Raw genomic sequence first — 20519 nt, forward strand, 5'->3', positions numbered from 1 at the left:
CTCCCTCCCTCCCTCCTTCCCTCCCTGTGCGTGCGCGTGTGAATATGATTCTCAGTAGTTCCTGAATGGCTGGACAAATTTTATTCACATTAAGTATTTAAGATATATTGTAGCATCCTGTTGCACTTCTTACTTGGTATCAGTTATTCACACAGTCTCACATGCAACACTGATGTTCTATAAAACTTACATGAAAACAAGACACACAACATAACACAACAGGTAGGAACACAACCCACCACCTCAAACATACATGCGCATTGAAGGGACTATATCTTGACAATCTAAGCAGCAGTTTCCTCATCCATAATTTTTAATGCCTGAAGATGACCACATTGATTGAAACATGTAGTATAAAACCTAATAAGTTTTATAGAGCATTAGTATTGCATAAGAGACTGTGGAACTAATTGATACTCATCATTTAAGAGTTTATTCATTGTAAGTTGGTGCTTGTGAATATGAAAATTCTAATTCAGATAGGTCACAAAAATCAAAGTAGCAGTTTTCTTTAAAATAGCTGTACTGATTTTGTCTAAATTTCAATCCTCCATGGAGACTGTTGCGTAGATGTTATCATGAGAAAATAATTGTATGAGCATAAAGGTCAAAACAGTTTTTCAGTTTTCATAAAAGTGACTTGACTGATACTTATTACATTTTAATCATTTATAGGTGCGTTGAACCCAAATCGTAGTGCTGTAATTCTTGTAGCATGTTATAGAGTTAAGATCATTTTCCTCAAATGTTTATTTGAGGATAGCAGAAGGCTGTAATTCCTCAGACATAAAGTAATCGAATACAGTGTTTGCATGTCCTAGCTTGTATAGTCAGTGACCAATATTAGTCTGCTGGACAGTAGTCAGTTTCATTTCAAAGATAACATAATCCAAGACAGTAATATGAGAAAGTACCTGCAGTATCTTTGCAGTGATACCTTCCTCCCCCCACTACAGTAACATATTTAATTTATGAGTTAGTCAGGGTACAGGATTCCAGAATTTTACTTCCCACGTTTCATATGAAGTGTTTCAAAAGTCCACCAGCCAGGGACATACATGCAGTGTGTTATTAACGGCACCTAAATAGTCAGCATGCCAACTTGTGAAATAAAACGAGTTCTTACTGCATTGCAGAGATGTGAAAGCTGGCAACATTTTACTTGGAGAGGATGGAACTGTGCAGATAGCGGACTTTGGTGTATCAGCTTGGTTGGCTACAGGCAGGGACCTTTCCAGACAGAAAGTGCGACACACATTTGTTGGAACGCCCTGCTGGATGGCACCAGAAGTTATGGAACAAGTTAGTTTCAGTTCACTGAGGTTTGTACAAAGTGATATGGTTGCACAGTTGGTCTTGTGGATCAGGGTTCAAGACCGGGCATATCACGTGGATTTGTTGTGAACGCAGGTGTTCTGGGTCATATTTTCATGGACTTCTCCTGCCATTCATTCCTCCAGCCTAACCAAATGATAGATAACAGGTCTAAACCTAGTTTCGGTCTTTGCCAGGTGTGTGAGTTTATTGTAGTTCTCCTCAACTACAGCAGATTCATTCTTATAATAGGCTCTTTTCACCTCTGTGAGAACCAGAAATCTAAAGTAGGCTGATACTGTTTCTTTTCTCCTTCCTTAATGCTTCTTCACTAATTACCATCTTCACATCTTATTTGGTAGTAAATAACTGCAGCAATTAATATAGTATATTTAAATAACCTAGTTTTCCGCCAGTTTTTCATTGTTTACTGAGTGTCATTGATTCTAAATAATTTCAGGTACATTATTATTAAATCATCTGTCGACATTCATTACATTCTAAGTTAGGAGAGCATCAAAATTCAGTGACTTCCCTATGTAATTAAAATCTGGGGGATTTGCTTTTCTTACATGAAATTGAAGTTGTTATGAAATTGGGTTTATTTAAAAAATGACTCGTGAAACTGCTCGTCTTATAAATATTTACTGTGTATAATTGTAATGCAGTACTTTACATAAGTGATTATATCACTGAAATAACTCCAGTTACTTAAGAATTGAAGGAGCTCTGACGGCACAAGTGCTGTGTCTTCAGCACACATTTGTTACGGCAAAGAGAAAACCTGAATGTTGGTATGACTTTGTGTTCAGCTCTTTTGCCATCTGTTTTGCAGTGTCTGTCTATATTCCCTCATTGTTTTCTCTTTATTGTCACTACATATTTCAGCCTAACTGGCCATCATCAGGTGTACAGGTTGTTGTGATGAAGGAATCTGCTCTTCACTCTAACACTGTTCTGCTTTTCTTATGCACTACACATCCTAAAGCCAATCACAGTGGCTGCGCTGTCTGAGGCAGTGGTTCTCAACATATGTTAGAAAGCGGCCCCGTAAATTCTTTCTTCTATAAGACAAGGGCTCGGTATAATTGGTGCCAGGGTTCAGTAACGGGCCGCAGCCCAGCGGTTGAGAATCACTGGTGTAAGACATGAACTGTCTTCACTCACTCAAACATTGGGATCGTGGGTTCGAATCCCATTCCAGGCATGGATATATGCATTTGTTCTGTGTTTGTGTTGTCGTGTGTAGGTAGTGGCCTTGTGATGGGCTCATCCTTTGTCCAAGGAGTCCTACTGACTGTCTTAGATTAAGACCCTGAAATGAAACAAAGCATTTCACAGATGCCCTATTGCTCCAAAGTTGGAGCAACAGGAAAAGAGAGACATTCTGGGTAACAAAGAATGGAATTGAGAAGTTCCTGCATTGTATTTGCAAATAAACACATGACCAACTACACAAGAGATTTTACATACCAACAGCAATAAAATATGTCCACCACCAGTCTTTTAAATTAAAAAAATTTAATCAATTGTACTGATATTGTCAGTCATTTTATAATTTCTCATAATTACATTAGTATTTTAGTCTATCTTGATTTCTAATGGTACAAAACCCTTTTAAACAACATGAGACAGGTGTTTACCATACACGTAAATTGTCTTCTTCATAGTGTTGGCTTTGTCGTCTGATGATGACCAGTAGTGGCCAAAACATGTAAAAGCTTTATAAATTATTGCACTTGATGGAACCTCAATACTTATTAATCTGCTTGAAAGTGTGATGGCTGAGAATGACTCTTAAAAGAATCCAACTACCTTCACAGTATATTCATGTAAGCTTTTACAGTCTTTACATTATCCCTTCTTTTGGAACTACCATGTTATATGAAAGAGAAATGAACACATCATACAAGCAATAATATACCAAACCAAACCAAATTTAAATCTCAAAATCTTATATTTCTTCAGGATAACTTCATGAAGTGCTGAACTTATCAGTTAAACCACAATTTCCAATTAGAAGTGAAACATACATTGGATACTTCGGGTCTGGTCATGCGGGATTTGTGGTGGACAAAGTGGTGCTGGGGCAGGTTTTCTCCAAGTACTTCAGTACTAAGTCAGAATCACCAAATGCAGAAAAATAGTGCTCAGGCTAGGACAAGAGAAAGTTAAGAAATTGCCACATGGAATTTCACTGTAACAGTTAAATGGGTGAAGTCCTTGGTGAGATACCATCTCTGTTTGTTGAAGGAGATGAGTTTCATAACTTGTACTCTAGTCAAAGTAGAATTAGAATAATCAAGTCAAGGAGGATGATATGGGCAGGGCATGTAGCATGTGTGAGAGACCAGGAATGCATATAGGATTTTGGTGGGAATGGCAGAAGGAAAGACGCTGCTAGGAAGACCAAGACTTAGGTGAGTGGACAATATTGTGACATAGTTGCTCAAAGCAAGAACTGTGGAGCCGGAGAAACAACTGTTGCTAGCGAACAGCTCTGAAATAAGATTCATTTGTAGGCAACAGCCATGAAACAAACAGTGGAACAATGTTCATTACTAGGCAACAGATTTTTAATAAGCAAATATACCAGAGCCATTGCTGAGTAAGGGCTTCTCAAAAGAAAAAAACATGTTCATATGACAACAGTCGAGCAAGCAATAGAGGAATGGTGTTTTCTGTGCAGTCTGTTCCAAGATGTTGTAACTGGGACAGTTTGGGGCAACCAGTTAGTTCTGAGAGTGCCCAGTTGAAAGGCAGGCTGTGAAGAGAAAACTAGGAGATTGATGTGAAATGGCCACTAGCCTTGGAGTTGGTCAGAGAACTGCAGTTTCAGTTGTTAGTCATTGCTGTTAGAAGCTGATAGCCGAGGTTCAGCGATAGTTCAGGAACCCAGAGTAAGGGGAACATCTGTTGTTGGAAGCCATTACCAGGCAGCGGCTAGTGGAGACTGTAATAGACTGAGGACACTAGTCTGTGTGTGGAAGTGATCCGTAAAGTGTAGTCATGAGCCATGATTGTATAAGTGGTCAGTAAATGTAATTACCAATCCAAACTCTGTTGAGAATCCCCTCGTACTACGTTACAACATTAAAATGGATCTTGGAGAGATAGGGTGGGGTGGTATGTACTGGATTTATTTGTCTTAGGATAGGGACCAGTGGAGGGCTCTTGTGAACATGGTAAGGAACCTGTGCGTTGTGTAAAATGTTGGGAAATTCTTGAGTAGCTGCAGAATTAGCAGCTTCTCAAGGACTCATTCCCATGGAGTTAGTTAGCTGATTGCTTGGTTAGAGTGTTTATTCAGTCGGTTGGTCAGCCGGTCTTTTGTTGGGGGATATTGCAGCAGGTCACCATGAAGTCCATGCTGTGCTGGTGATAGTATATCAATTGGTAGAGTTGAGAAGTGTGTCGAAAAAATGTCCCACGTAGTAGGATTATACTTGAAGTTGACAATTACGGGCTTTTAGGATGTGACACTGTATAGTTTAGATAGGTTCCTCCACAGTGTTGAAACCTGTCTACTGAACTACATGGCCTGACAGCTCTGAGTACCATAATCTTCATGTTTACAGCCATGAGAGTTTCAAATGTTGCAGGGCTGGAGTTGGTAGCCCTGCCAACTGACAAGGCCTCTGTAGACTATCACTGACATTCCTGAAGCTGAAATATTATAGAAGCACTGTACTTCTCTGTAGGAGCAGAAAATATGGGAGGAAAGGTCAGAACATAACTACACTGATAGTGATTCTTTCCAACTGCATTCGTAAACATCTGTTATGTTTTACTGTTCTGCATTATACCTGACACAACTTTGTTGTGATTTAGTAGAAACATTAATACTGTTATGAATTTTGTGTAACAAGATTTTGGTGCATGCACCATTGTACAAGGGATCTTCAAAAAGTTTCTGCACTTCTATTTTTTCAAAGAAAATAGAGCAGGAGTTGTGTGGGTGGGGATTGTAGGCTGTCATGTGACTAGTTGGCAAGGTATGTTGCAGTTAGTGTGAGAGTTGCTATGAAGCGGTGAACATGGCAGCAAAATTTGAGAATTGCACCAAGGAGGACCAACAGTCTGTGGTGTGTTTTTTTTTTGTAGGCAGAAGGTGTACCCAGTGGATAAATTCATCATTGCATGTGTGCTCAGTATGGGGACAATGCTGTCTCTTGTAGAATTGTGTATGAGTGGATTGAAGTGCTTAAAAATGACCATATGAGTGTGACTAATGCAGAGCACTGTGATAACTAATCACAGCCGCAACCTCACAGAATGAAGAAAGAGCTAAGGAACTGATTCTTCAGACTATAAGAGTCACAGTTGATGAAATTGCAAAACAACTGAATATCAGTGTTGGGTCTGCTCATTCTGCGGCACATGATAACATGCCAGGTGGTTACCTAAGGAACTGATGGATGTGTATAGGTGCATGTACTTAGACATTTGTTCTTGCTGCTTCGCTTGTTATCACGAAGAAGGTGAAAACTTTCTGGAACGGATCTTCACAGGTGATTAAACATGGTTTCACCATTATCAAGCAGAAACCAAGCTGAAGAGCTTGCAGTGGAAGCATCCATCATCTTCTGTTGCAAGGAAACTCGAGACAACCATCGGCAGGACAGTTGATGTTGACCCCCATCTGGGATTCTCAAGGCCATATTTTTGAGATCTACCTGGAACATGGAACAACTGTCACAAGTGCAACCTATTGTGACATGCTTCAGAGAGGGCTGAAGCGTACAGTCTGCTCTGAAAGGAGAGGGAGACTGTTGGAGGGTGTCCTGTTGTTGTTTACAGTGCCTGTACACATACTATGGCACACACAGTGGAAACCCTCAGGAAATCAAACATCCAGCTCACAGTCTGGATCTGGTGCCGTCTCATTTATACCTGGCTGTGTGTGAAATCAGAGACTTTCTATTATGATGACTGATGACATTAAGAAGTGGTAGGACACTATGAAAGATGCGTTGAAAAGCAGGGTAATTATGTTGAAAAATTATATATTTTGTTTTTGTAATCATCAGTAAAATAGTGTTGGAAAGTAAAAATTACAGAAACTTTTTGAAGATCCCTCACACAGGAAGGCATGATATTTTTTCAGACATCTTTCTAAATGTCTGTATGAAAACAAGAAAGCAACATTATAATTTCTGTCAGATATTATAACCTTACGGTTCAGCACTGCTATTGGACTTAAACATTTTAAAATAGAATGGAAGGCCATTGTACGAGTAAGGATAGTTTACAGTAGTTAGTTATTTAGAGAGGGTGGGTTTCCCCATGCACCGCGACCAGTTTGATCTATTGTGCTTCCCTCTATGATATTCTACCAGTCTCTTTACCCTACCGATAAATGGTGCGTACCATCAGTCCCGCCGAGCAAGCGAGTTCGGCCACTTGCTTAGCGGTGTCTATAATGCTTCCCCCATCTATCAGAGGCCTTAGAGGCTATTGTTGGTTGGGAAACGTCCTGGAATTTGGCTCAGTGGTCCCCTTTGGGGATATGAGGTTCTTTTATGTGCCGTAAAGTTACGACACGGGACACACAGCTTAAAGTCCCTCCCGGAGGACTTGTTACCTGAATTTTTCCGTCCTTAAAAATTCGACGACCTCCGCCGGGTATAGTTTACAGTAGCTTGATACATTAATGCTATAATGAATACTCGTAGGTGGTTTAGAACCTGGGTGTATATAAATTGCTCAGAAAATCAAACAACAAATGTTTGTGATTATCTCAATATCTAATAAGAACATGTGAGCCTATAAAGAATTGATAATTCTATATTATGTAAACTGTTTGTGAACCATATGATTATGTTTGAAGCTGATATTTTAAATGAAGAATACCATGCAAATTTAATAGCCATGAATATTCTCACTTTGAGTACTATGTCTTATTGTTTCCTTGAACGAAGCAATACTGTGTAGCCGTTCTATTGGAGCCTTTCTTCAAGTCAAAGTAAGCAGCCTATTGCTCCAAAGGACATGATGTACTTGAGGTATTCTGTTTCCTCTCCCTGTATTTTGATGACCTCATGGCCCAGAACAGTTACAGAATTTCCTCAGCCACCTCTCAGTAGTTTAAGGCATTCAGACCAGTTCACTATGGAAATAAGAAGAAGACAGTGCATTTTTTTTTTAATTCGTATAGTGGGGGGGTGGAGTCCAGTTGGGTCCACTCGGCACGGCGGCCACTGATTGGCCTATTGTACCTGCCCCAGGTGATTATGATGATGGAGAATTTGGTGGAATGAAGATTGGCAGGGGAAACCGAAGTCCTCGGAGAAAACCTACCCCAGTGCCACTTTGTCCACCACAAATCCCACTTGACCAGACCTGGGTTTGAACCTGGGCCATCGCGGTGAGAAGCCAGCAACTAACAGCTTGAGCTATGGCGCGGCCTCGACAGTGCATTTTCTTATTTGAATGTTCAGGTCATCAGGTAAGAGGCAACACTGGCCACAAAAGTCTACAGAAAGTTCACCCACACTGGCCAATATCTAACCATCTGTCACATGCAAAAAGAGGTTTAATTCAGAGTCTTCATAATAGAGCTTCCACCATATGCAAAATGACAAGATCTATTTAATGAAATTAGCTGGACTAGCTGGACTATACAGAAAGCTTTCTGTGTTAGTTTCAGTTGACTTATCACAGATTTTCCTGCTCTCTTCTTCTTGAGTACACTTGCTGTCTCGTATAATAGTTTATCCTACCAATGATTGATGTTTTATGATTTTTAGTTAAACACATGATGAGTTGCACTCTAAATAATGGCTCAAAATTCTGAAACCCATAACATACAAATGCATTTCTGTCTGCATGGGAAACATGTCTACTGGCTACTGATGAGCTAGTAACGTACCCTCTCCTGCCCTACTTCTAACTTTGCATGTGATTTCCTTCATCCTGTGAAATGATGAAAGCTGCTGTTCCGTTCACATTTGTAGTGTCAGCTGTTAAAAATTTCAGTATGACTTTTTAGATACACAGGGAAGCGGCCTCTGTAGTCTAGGGGTAACGTTCCCACCTCAAGACTCAAGGTACGTGGGTTCAAACCCGGCGGAGGTCGTGGAATTTTTAAGGGAACAAGTCCTCCGGGAGGGACTTTAAGCTGTGGGTTCCATGTCGTAGCTTTACGGCACGTAAAAGAACCTCATGTCCCAAGGGGACCACCGAGCCAAATTGATCGGACATTTCCTGCCCAACAGTAGTCTCTAACGCCTCTGATAGATGGGGGAAGCATCGAGAGATATCGCTGAGCCAGTAGAGGCCGAACACACTGGCTGAGTCGGGACTGATGGTTCACACCAGTATCCGTAGGGTATAGAGACTGGTAGAATATCACAGAGGGGACATACAATAACCACTGGTCGTGGTGCATGGGGAAACCCACCCCTCCAATAATAATAATAATAATAATAGATACACAGGGAACTTGGTGGGCTCAAGGTAAGTTCTTTGACTCCTTAATTTATGCATCATGTTGCATATTAGTAAAATTGTTTTAATAAACATCTACACAACAGTTAATTGATTAATATATCAATAGTTAATGTGTTTTAAGACCATGATGTGCTTTGATCATTTTGGTTATCATCAGGTGGTATATACTTTACAAATAAAAACACTGTGAATATGTTTCTGTATTATTAAAACATTCTGTATTGACCATTGGATCCATTCCCCAATTCTTCTAAGATGTCTCATAAATTATTAATGTGCATGCGCACATATACTGTTGGTCAGAATAAAATTATTATTACATATTTGAAATATTGTACTTATTTCAGACTAGTATGTAAAGATAATAATATTAAAAGTCAATAACAGTGGCATTGTTGTAGATACACTGTTAAATTAGATGAATTTGCTTGTGTCTTCAGTGTTGACCATCACTTTGTAATTTTAAAACAGTAATAGCAGATGATAAAATGATCATCAGAGATAAAACAGTTGCATGCATTATTATATACATTTGCTGTTTGTGGGTGTTAAAGGTTGTATTGTTTTAGTGTGTTTATTACTGTAGTTTTGATGGATAATTTAGGTGTATGATGTGGTCTAGTGGTCAGCATTCCTGATTACAGATCCAGAGGTCTGGGTTCGATTCCCGGCACTACCAGATATTTCGGAGAAGTAGTGGGTCTGGAACAGGGTCCACTCAGCCTCATGATGATAATTGAGGAGCTAGTTCAAGGAAATAGTGGCTCCGGTCTATAAAACCGAAATTAATGGCCATGGGGATTCATTGTGCTGACCAAAAGTGAGAAAGTTGGCACTAAACTTTGCTGACAAGCAGCAGTTGCTCGGTCAGTATGGTTTGCTTGCAGACTGAAATCACGTAGTTTGTTTGATGGTATGTAAGTTGCATGATCAATGTTTTAGCATGCTGTAGGTTTATATTTTTGGCCTTGTTGTAGTGTACGAGGGGGGACCCAAAATAACTGGAAACGACCTGTTGCGCACGCATGCTTTGTAGTTACAAGTTGTGCTGCTAGGTGGTGTTAGCTGGGGGTCTCCCGCGACTGTTAGTGAGCTGGCGTCAGTCTGAGTTAAGTGGTTTGTCTGTGGTGCTCTGTTGTGTGCGTTCCTGTTTCAACCCTTTGGCGATTAGTGAGATGGCCGACCAGAAGGAACAAAGAGTGTGCGTGAAATTGATGAAGATCGTCGAAAGACCATTGACCAACTTTCTGAGGAAACGAACATCTCATGGAGCACGGTCCAGCGAATTTTAACCGAAGGTTTGCACATGAGACGGGTGTCTGCAAAATTTGTTCCTCGCTTGCTCGGAATGACCAAAGAGAAAACCGCGTGAATGTTTACCGCGACTTGAAGAGTGAAGTGCAGTTTTCCCTAACAGAAAGCAAAATTTCACGCACACTCTTTGTTTCTTCTGGTCGGCCATCTCACTGATCGCCAAAGGGTTGAAACAGGAACGCACACAACAGAGCACCACAGACAAACCACTTAACTCAGACTGACGCCAGCTCACTAACAGTTGCGGGAGACCCCAAGCTAACACCACCTAGCAGCTCAACTCGTAACTACAAAGCATGCGCGCGCAACAGGTCGTTTCCGGTTATTTTTGGGACCCCCTTCGTATGTGAGGGATATGGCTGGTTGGAGTGTTAGAGAATGTAAACTGTATCTCACCTGATGATGAACAATAAATACAATTGAAACATGTTGTGTTGAAATAACTATTGAAATATTTGTTAATTAATTGTTTAGTTGGTTATTAAAACAGCCTTTTTTAACTCTATTCAGGGATTCAGAGTTTTTATCTAGGTTACATCTGTGTGCAGATTTTTCTTGTTACACACTGATACCTTCACTATTATCTAAGTGAAAAAAATCAGGTTCTCCCTGTGGTTTAGAGCTAGTGTTAAATACCATCATTCTCATGATCACTGAATCAGTGGAAATAATAGGATCTTCCTTGTTGTCCCCCTCCCTGCAAAGAATCTTATTCTGTGCCCTAGTGTAGGTCAGGCACCAGAACCTAAACACTCAGGTTATATATACTATAAAGAGTATATAAAGAGTTTGCCCACCTCATGCAAAATATGTGTCATTAAGGATTAGCTTGATTTTTTAACATTTTAGTCATCAATGTAGAAATGCTGCTTAGGATGGCCAGGAATTGGAGAAGTTCACAGTGCCAATGTAAACTTTGGTGTACATAGCCACATCATATGGCTGAAATTTGTGTGACTTTGTCATATCTGAGCTGCTGATTTCATCCAGAGAGCAGTTTGAGTCCATCGTTTGTATCCATTGAGCCCTCACTGGTATGTCTTTTCTGTATATAAGTGCTTTAGGTTTTATATGCAGTGTTTAATATGTTGCTTTCTATTATAGGATCATGGGTATGACTTCAAAGCAGACATATGGTCATTTGGAATCACAGCGATTGAAATGGCAACAGGAACAGCTCCTTATCATAAGTACCCACCTATGAAAGTTTTGATGTTAACACTTCAAAATGACCCTCCCACGCTTGATACTGGGGCAGAAGAAAAGGACCAGTACAAAGCATATGGCAAAACTTTTCGCAAGATGATTGTTGATTGCCTTCAGAAAGACCCATCAAAAAGGTGATTTCCCTGTGATATAACTAAAAATTAAACTAACTTATTCACTCTGTAACCAGCCAGGAGCTGAGTAAGCTTAAAGACTGAGGGTGTTATAATGTGCTGCTTGGTCAGGGCTGTCAGTTATGTCAGATGTTTGTGGTAAGGAATGTGGAAAAGTAGATGAATCATGGTTAGCAGGCAGAAAATACCTAGCTCCATTGCTGCTTCATTCACCATATATCTCGCATGAAATCACTCAGGATTGAACCCCAGACTGCAGTGAGTAACCAGCACCTGCTGTTTGAGCTGTGTCATGACCCACCTGTGAATTAAGTACTTTTTTAAACAGATTCAGCATTCGTGAGTTACACAGTTGATTTTAGTAAGTGGCCTGTGGGCTGTCAGCTGAGTAACCTTTATATGAAGATGTTAAGGACTGCCTGCTGCCACTTGTACTCACGTAATTTATGCACTTCTCAAACCGCTGCCCAGAATTTGTGGTGCACAAAGCATGAGAAGCATAATTTTATGTGTTGTAGCAGTTAAGAAAATTATTGTTGCATATTATTGGGATAGAAGTATGATTTCCATTCTTTTCCACATAATTTGTACCATAATTTTGAACCCAGCTGGGTAAGTGTTTTACTTATCTATATTGGGTACACTCTCAGGTTGTTACAATATCTATAGTATGAGCTTAATGACTGTACTGATTATATGAGTAATAAATCACCTAGTAAGGGTTGTTCTACTAACAACAACAGATGGTTTTCGCACAGCTTCCTCTCCCCCACCTGCTTTCAGTTTCCTAGAAATCCCAGTCCCGTTTACTGAGTAGGAATTGGCCTGCCTCGATACATGGAAATGGAGGAACGTTAGAATGAGAGAGACAAGTATGCCAACACCATCCAGTGGTAGCAGGCACTCCTAGTGAGTGTGGGATGAATGTTTAAATTGACCTACATTGCTGTGATCGTCTGCATTGCCACTTCAGTTTTTGTCTGAAAGCTGTTCACACGTGATAGAACGTTGCCATGTGTTACTGACTAGACACTGAGTTTGGTTTGATAATATGAGTTATTGGACAGCTACAAATAATTATAACAATCTTACTAATCTCCACACACTACGGATCACTGCAGCACACACTAGATCTTTTTAGTTTGTTATGTTGTCACTAGTTGTTGCTAGGTAGTGGCTTCTAACAGTGGAGATTCTTCTACATCTGTGCTCACAGCCAGCCACCACTACAAATGCTGACCAACTTTGGTTTTGGGTTAATTGCTGCTGGCTTTCACCAGCATGGCCCAGTGGGATCCATGACCATCTTTTCCTTGAAACACACAGCAATCTGGTTTTTATCATGGTCTCTCCTCAGAAATGAAATGACCAAACACATGCAGACATTCAACAAAATACTGAAATTTCAGTTTGGTCGTAGAAGCTCATTTAAGCATCATTATTCTACATCATTGAACACTAATAACTTCTCTACTAAACAATGGCATTTTAAAGAAAATTCCATGACAAGTAATTCACGTAAAGCAGTCATAGTATTTGCATGTTGTATGTTGCATATTGAATAAAGTGACAACTCATTCAACTTATTTTAGTAATTCTTATATTCTTGACTTTTTTTTAGGCCGACAGCAACCGAGCTCTTGAAACACCCATTTTTCAAGAAAGCAAAGGACAGAAAATACCTTCAGCAGACATTAGTGGCCATTGGCCCAAGCTTAGAAACCAGAGTACAAAAAGTATGTATATGTGAACATATGATAATTTTACTGAACCGTAGAAAGAAATAGCCAGGTGAGGACTCTCCATGTCAGATTCCTTTTAATATGGGAGAGTTTAAGTGTTACAAATATAGGAACCAGTAGACCATCTGAATATATTTACTGTGTCTTCTGCACTTACCAAAGCAGATTTTCTGAAATAATCTCATATTTTTCAGGCATCAAAACGGCAACCTGGAGCATCAGGGCGGCTTCACAGGACTGTAACGGGGGAATGGGTTTGGTCATCAGAAGAGGAAGGTGGTGAATCATCAGATGATGAGGTGAGAATCTATACTTCCTTACTGAGCTTCTAGAACCAGTTATTCTCTTCACTAGTGATAGTTTTTTTGTTACTACTTTCTGTTAAACCCAGAGCGTCAGCATGGAGGCGAAAGAATGTTTGAGCTCTAACAACATTGTAGGTATTTGCCAGTCATTGCTCACAGAACTGTGTTACAATTTCTTAGTTGTCCAAAATAAGGAAACTCATGAACCATTCCTGGAACCAGGGTACATCATACCTTGTGTAGGTAGTCATGTGGAAGAAAAGATTATAATCTTATGAATACATAATTATGTATTCATTGAGGTATCCCATATGATGCTTATAGGGACTATTGTTCGTAGGTTGACCAAATTAATGCCAACATTTGTGAAATATTTAAATAATCTGCAAGTAAATAGAATAAGATAAATAAATAAAATAAAAACCCTCATCTGTAATAAGTTATCACAGAAGCAAGGGCAGTATGTGTGTTATTTGATAACTGGTTCACCAGCGTTTCTCTCAAAATATGCTTGAAGAAAGAAGGAAAGTTATCTCTATGCAGTAAAGTCAAACTGAATACAAGGTAATGAAATGCCATAGGAGGCAGTCATGAAGAAAGGAAGAGGAGATATTAGTGAGCATATAGCTACAGTTGATGGCATTGACCTATCAGCAGTTTCCTGGTTTGACAATAAGGTCCTAATACATTGAACTTCTGTAGGTGCTAAACCAGAAGGCCAGAAAAAAACTATTTTTAAAAAAGAAAGGAAAAAACTCAAGATAGTTCCATGTCCCCCAAGTTATCATTATGTACAATAAGTACATGGGTGGAGTAGATCTTAATTTAATGCTAGGCTATTACAGAATCCAAATCAGAACAAAAAAATGGTATAAAATTATGTTCTATATGATTTATTTGGTTTGTGTCAGTGTTTGGATTCTGTGGCATAAACAGAATAAAAATAAACATTCCCCTTATGGGCTTTGAAATTATTTTGGCAGATGCTCTCTGCAGAGCAGGGAAAACACTGGAATGCAAAAGAGGTCAAGCAAGCAATGAAATTCAACAGAAACTCAATAGCAAACAAAGGAAAGGACCAGCAGCAGAAGTACTGCAAGATTGTGTCTTATCATTTTCCAATATGGCATCATACATGAGGATGTTGTAAATTCCCCAATTGCAAAGAAAAGACATTTGTAGCTTGTGAAAAATGTGAAGTTATACTTTGCCTGAATAAGGAGAAAAATTGTTTTAAATTGTTCCACGCATTGTAAAATTTACATGTTTACTATATAAGTTAGAATCTGTTGATATTGCTTATTAAAGGTATAGATGGTATTTAAAATGAAAGTTTACTGTAATTGTGGTCTACACATGAAACAAAAAAAAATGTGTTATTTGTGTATGAATATATTTGTAGTAGAAATTAAAGAGTTATTGCATGGTGTGCCATATATGGTACACTCCAGCCTTTGCAATAAATATTGGCTATCATGATTTTTTCAAAATTTTTCTCATAGAAGATACCACTTCTTACACTTACAAAATATTTTTCAACCAAAACAAAAAATCATAATATTGTGCGCACACAGTGCATTTACCATCAGCCACACATACCCACAGCCATCTCATGAGAAAATTTATTAAACCAGTATGTTTGAATTTTCCACCAGTATATGAATACCAGAAGTATGTTCAAAACAAGATCTAGTAACTTTTTGATGATGACATAATGGTATATGTCACTGACTGGGTGTGACACACCTTGGTTCATCCTCCAGCATGACTTTACATGATAGTATTTCTTGTGGTGGTCATCATCATGGTAAGTTCAGGGTTTGTCACTGGAACTCCTGCCCCCAAATTCTTAGTCCATTTCATTTGTGTGTCATGTGTTGGTTTAATATTAGTTATTTATTCTAAATTTATTTTCTCTTCTCTTTTTTCCCCGTTATGTTATCTTGCATATCTTATGATATCACTGAATGGTGTATAATCAGGGGCTGAGTTTGTCAGGGTACTGTAAGTTGCAATGCAAAGTGAAAGAATAGAGCTTTGGCCTTTGCAGATGCACAGGGTACAACAAATGCCATGTGTCTAATAATGGTAAATTTTCATTGTCCTGAATTAAATGTACACAGTTGCATGATTTGAGTGTCATATTTAAGTATCTAAGCTTACCAGAAATAAACCAGTGAGACAGAGGCATGGAGTAACATTTTCACTTTCACAGTGTCCGTTGAATGAATGAATGAATGAATGTATGAGGGGTAGGCCTTCTCGGCCCTTGCACCGCCACCTACGGTGGTCTGTTATGCTTACCCTTTTGATTATCCCCTCAGCAATCCTGCGTTTCAAATGAAGCGCAGGATTTTGTACATGGGGACATCGAAATAGTCACTTGGTTCTATAAAGTATTGACCCAAATGACATAATCTTAAATAAGCTAAGGCCTCACATTCACACAGGATATGTGTGGCTGTTTCATTTTCTTCTTGACACCTCTCACAAGTGGAACTATTACGTAGTCCCAGTTTGAAGAGGTGTCCTTTAAGTAGTCCTGCCACCTATCATAGCTGGTTCCTGTTTAACTTCAACAGTTCCTTCACTCTTTTAGCTGAGGGTCCTTATATGAGTCCCTTTGCTTGCCTGAGTCCAGTCAAGGATCCCCAATATTTCTTGTGTTTCATATCTGTCCAGTCCCTGATTGCCTATCTGGCAACTTCTGTAGAGATACCACAGGCTGGTTCAGGTCCTATGAACGGATGTTCAGCTCTAATCTTAGCTAATTGGTCTGCTGTTTCGTTTCCAGCAATACCCTCATGCCCCGGCACCCATATCAGTTGTACCCTGTTATGTCTGGCCCGTTCCGTGAGGGTTTGGTGGCAATCCCAGACCAATTTTGAGTTGATCTGGTGTTTGTCAAGCGCTTTGAGTGCAGCTTGGCTGTCAGATAGAATGTAGATGTTCCTATTTCTATAGTTCCTCTCTGAATTCTCCATAATACATGCCTTAATGGCATATACTTCTGACAGTGTCTGTTAGTATGTGTATTATTATGGAACAAGGTAATAATGATTTTCACAGCAAAATAAAAAAAAACTTTTGTTTGAACTTCTTCCCCTTTTTTATATCCTTCTTTCTCCACTAATCAGCTCCTTCCTCTTCTTCGTACAGTCTCCCTTATCTCCTCCTGGTGAATGTTTTTTTTATAACCAGGTGTTTTATTTCTTTCTGTCTATGGAGTCTCTTTAATTCTCTTGAACTGTATACAGCAATTTAGTAATATGCATGTGGGTTAGCACTGTCTTTTGTGTCGTTATTGATGATCTTAAAATATTGTTGACAGTGTGTGGAGAAACCAATGAATAACATCGAGACAGTTGGGTCATCAGGCAGTGAGAAAGACTTGACTGATACAGAGGGCAGTGCCGGCACGAGAACGAGTGAAATTATGGCTCCCAGTAACTTGTATCGAGTGCAGACCCAGGCAGTTCCTCCAGTGAATCTTGTGCTCAGAATGAGGTGGGTTGAATCTGTCCTGTTACTTTGGTAATCAAATGGCTCCCACAGGTAACATCCTTATGTTCCTTCACATTTAAACAAGAATGTAATCTGTACTGGAGTAAGTAGGATGTTTAGAGACATTCTTTACCATCATTGCTCCAGTTTCTATCCTGTCCACTGTATGTGGAGCAGTTGCTTGCGTTATGGAATTATTTTATTGCGAACATAGGAAGGAAAGTAATTAATGTTTTTACAGAAATGGTTTATTGAACAACAGTGTATAATTGATATGAAACATTAATTTTACTCATGTATATAAATTTTATTTGAACCTTATCTTGGTTAGTGAATATGTACTGAGATAAATGTAATAGTTCTAACAAAGCTTTATCATATTTCTCAAAAAAACAATTCATTCTGAAACATTTTAGACATTCAGTATGCATTACATTAATATCTATAACTTTACTTCAGAGTAATTCTGATTTGAGGTGTATTAAATTAAGGAATAAAGATTATATTTAGGTCTCTAAGTAGTATGCTGAACTCTTGTTTGTTAGAGGTTATGAAGGGGGTAAAGTTGCATGGATAATTAAAAATACATATGATCCATATACATCTAGAAGTGCAGTGAATACTCGATTTTACCATATAGAAGATATTACCTAAAATAAATGTAAAACTAGTGGAAGTACAAATTTTGGAAATTTAAAATAATGTAACATATGCAAAAATGTGCATTGTGTTACAGTATGAAATAACCTGATTTTCTTTATGATATAGTCCTACAGTTATGATTATAAGGAAGGATGTAATAACAGACTAAATAAATTGACAATTTTGAAATAAAAGTCATTGATTTTTCTATTGCAGGAATCCAAAACGAGAATTGAATGACATTAGGTTTGAATTTGCTGTGGGGAAGGATTCAGCTGAAGGTATTGCATCTGAACTGGTTGGGGCGGGATTGGTGGACGGCAGAGATATTGTTGTCATTGCTGCAAACCTTCAGAAACTTATAGATAGTGGAGGACAACTTCGTACTGTTACCTTCCCCTTGGTGAGTAAGCTTGTTATTGCTACAGTTTTGTTTGTAGAAGTTGAGTGTTATGAAATTTGAGTCCTTAAAATCCCAAGTGATACACACACACACACACACACACACACACACATGCTTTATTTGAGGTGTAAGTGTAAGTATCGGATAATTCTCTTACTGTGTTGTGCTTAAAGAGCATCAGAGTTTTCAACAGAATTCTATTTCTGCTGGTTGCACTTCAGTATGTATTTAGGAGACAGAATAAGCTGGAAGGAACAGTTCACTTAGCGTTGGAAGAGGACTTCAGCTTAATCTTTGCTATGGAAGAAGCATAAGAAAGGGGGAAAGGGAGAAAGAAGAATATCAACCAGATAATAAGAGAATGGAGACAAGCTGTAAAAAGTGAGATCCAGTTTGAATATAACGGAGTGATTCCAGCATTTATACGCAGATGAGTTACAAATTGCAACACACCAGTTAAACAAAATTGTTCTTAATTGTTACATCAGTAGTGACATCATTGAAGGCTAAAGTAATGGATATTTGTAGGGGAAATATTAAAGATTAAAAATATGAATAGGTGGAAATGCAATAGAACAGTATTTGATTTTATTTACTTAGGGAACATTATTTAAGATCTGATGAAAGTTATTAACATGGAGTTACAAGATTGAATAAAATAAATGAAAGAAATTTGGGCTTATAAATGTCGGTTGATATGAAATTATGCCTCCATATCTTTACATCTTACATCGGGGCACGTGGTAGCATAGTTGGTTGAGGGGCTATGCTACAAGCCGGAAGGTTGTGGGTTCAAGTCCTGATGAGGTCATTGGATTTTTTTCAATTGACCTAATCCTTCCAGCCACACTATGGCCTTGGGGTCGACTCAGCCTCTGAGAGAAATGAGTACCAGGAATTAATTAAATAATTTTCCTGGGGAGTAAAGTGCATCCGGCGTTTAAGGCTGACAACCTTACCGCCATCTTTGAGCTGATTGTCTAGATATTGTGGGATCCTCAACGTCTCACAACCCTAAGGGTCTTCACGGCCTGTTACAGGGATAGCTTTACTTACTTTTTTACTTACTTATATTTACATCACATTTGAACAAAAATGGGATGAAGTGGTAAGAGATTGGAGAAAAGTTGCATAATGATGAGCTTCATAAATTATATCCTATGCCAAGTATAAGTAGAATGATCAATTCGGGGAAGATGGGATGGGTTGGGTATGTATCACACGTGAGGAGAAGAGGAATGCTTATAGGATTTTCGTGGGAAATCCAGAAACAAAGAGATCACTAGAAAGACATAGATGTAGGTGGGAGGATAATATTAAAATGGATCTTAGGGAGATAGATTGGGGTGTTATGGACTGGATTGATGTAACTAAGGATAGGGACCAGTGGAGGGCTGTTGTGAAGACAGTGATGAATCTTCTGGATAATTTTTGAGTAACTGAGTGACTGACAGTTTCCCTAGAAGAACTCAGCTCCATAAAATGAGTGAGTGAATGAGTTAGGTAGGTAGTTAGTTGGTTAAGCTAGTTAGTTAGTTAGCTAGTTAGTTAGTTAGTTATCAGCTGCATTATAACTCATGGGTTCTTGCAAAGGTGAGGGTAAAGTTGTCTCTGTGCTTAACTAATTAAGCACTGCACCATGAAGGCATATGGGGGAGTGGATGTATAGATCCTCATTTTCTTGATCTTGGCACTAGCTGGAGGTGAGTGGTCAGCTTCACGCTCCGTCCGTTTTACCCTTGGTGAAAGAGCCCCAGTAGAGACTGGGTGAACCCCATAGATGGTCTTGACAACATGGAGAAGAGAACATTCTTGACCCTAAAAGGACCAGTTGGTTGTCCAGCCTGTAGCCAGGCGCTATACTGACTGTGCTATCCCAGCTCATGTTCTTGTAGAGTAGAAGAATTTGTTTTCCTCTGTTTTGAGAACAAAAACACTTTCGTTTCGAAGGTCTCTACTGCTGTATGTAACTGTTGCATAAGGAAGTATTTTCCCTGAAAAATCACTTTGAAGTGGTTTAAATGTTCACATCGTCACACAGGAATGCCTGGTCAGTTTTCCACTTATTGTCTTTCAATTGAGATGACATGAAATCCTTATCTTTGATGTCCAAGAACATTGCTTATATAAGGTTGGGCATTATTTGGAACAATTATTGTCGTACTGTCAGTGAACTGTGAACTCGATATCAGTTTTATCTAGGCTGCTTTTTATATCATTAGAGCGCCACTATGTTGTTCTCATCTTTCATTTTACACCTATCTAACTTGTGATACACAATGTGCACATATGTGTCTGTGCCAGCCACTCACACTCAGCTAAGACTCAACTGTGACTGTTCTCTCCAGATGCCTGCAGCCACTATTTTATGCATGTAATAATTCTACAGCGGTCCTCTGTCTTTATGAGCAGCTGAGGTTCTCTGCTACAAGAGAAAAGTGAGGTCTCAGTCCTTTGGTGAATGAGAGTTTTGCACAGGCTGGTGTTTGAGATTTAAAACATT

At 39.0% G+C, this 20519-nt stretch overlaps 1 protein-coding gene across 4 annotated transcripts in view; it reads left to right on the top strand.

Annotated features, from left to right (window-relative positions):
- Positions 1–20519, top strand: part of LOC111869786 (serine/threonine-protein kinase OSR1) — a 104991-nt gene that overhangs the window by 76381 nt on the left and 8091 nt on the right. For all 4 annotated transcript variants that reach the window (XM_023861548.2, XM_033753559.1, XM_023861547.2 and 1 more), the window contains 6 exons: positions 1137–1302; positions 11185–11420; positions 13042–13156; positions 13357–13461; positions 16799–16974; positions 17830–18016. In XM_023861548.2, the coding sequence (XP_023717316.1) occupies positions 1137–1302; positions 11185–11420; positions 13042–13156; positions 13357–13461; positions 16799–16974; positions 17830–18016 (985 nt within the window). The remainder of the gene's footprint in view (positions 1–1136; positions 1303–11184; positions 11421–13041; positions 13157–13356; positions 13462–16798; positions 16975–17829; positions 18017–20519) is intronic.

The sequence above is a fragment of the Cryptotermes secundus genome, unplaced genomic scaffold, assembly GCF_002891405.2.
Source record: "Cryptotermes secundus unplaced genomic scaffold, Csec_1.0 scaffold123, whole genome shotgun sequence".
NCBI classification, from domain to species: Eukaryota; Metazoa; Arthropoda; class Insecta; order Blattodea; family Kalotermitidae; genus Cryptotermes; species Cryptotermes secundus.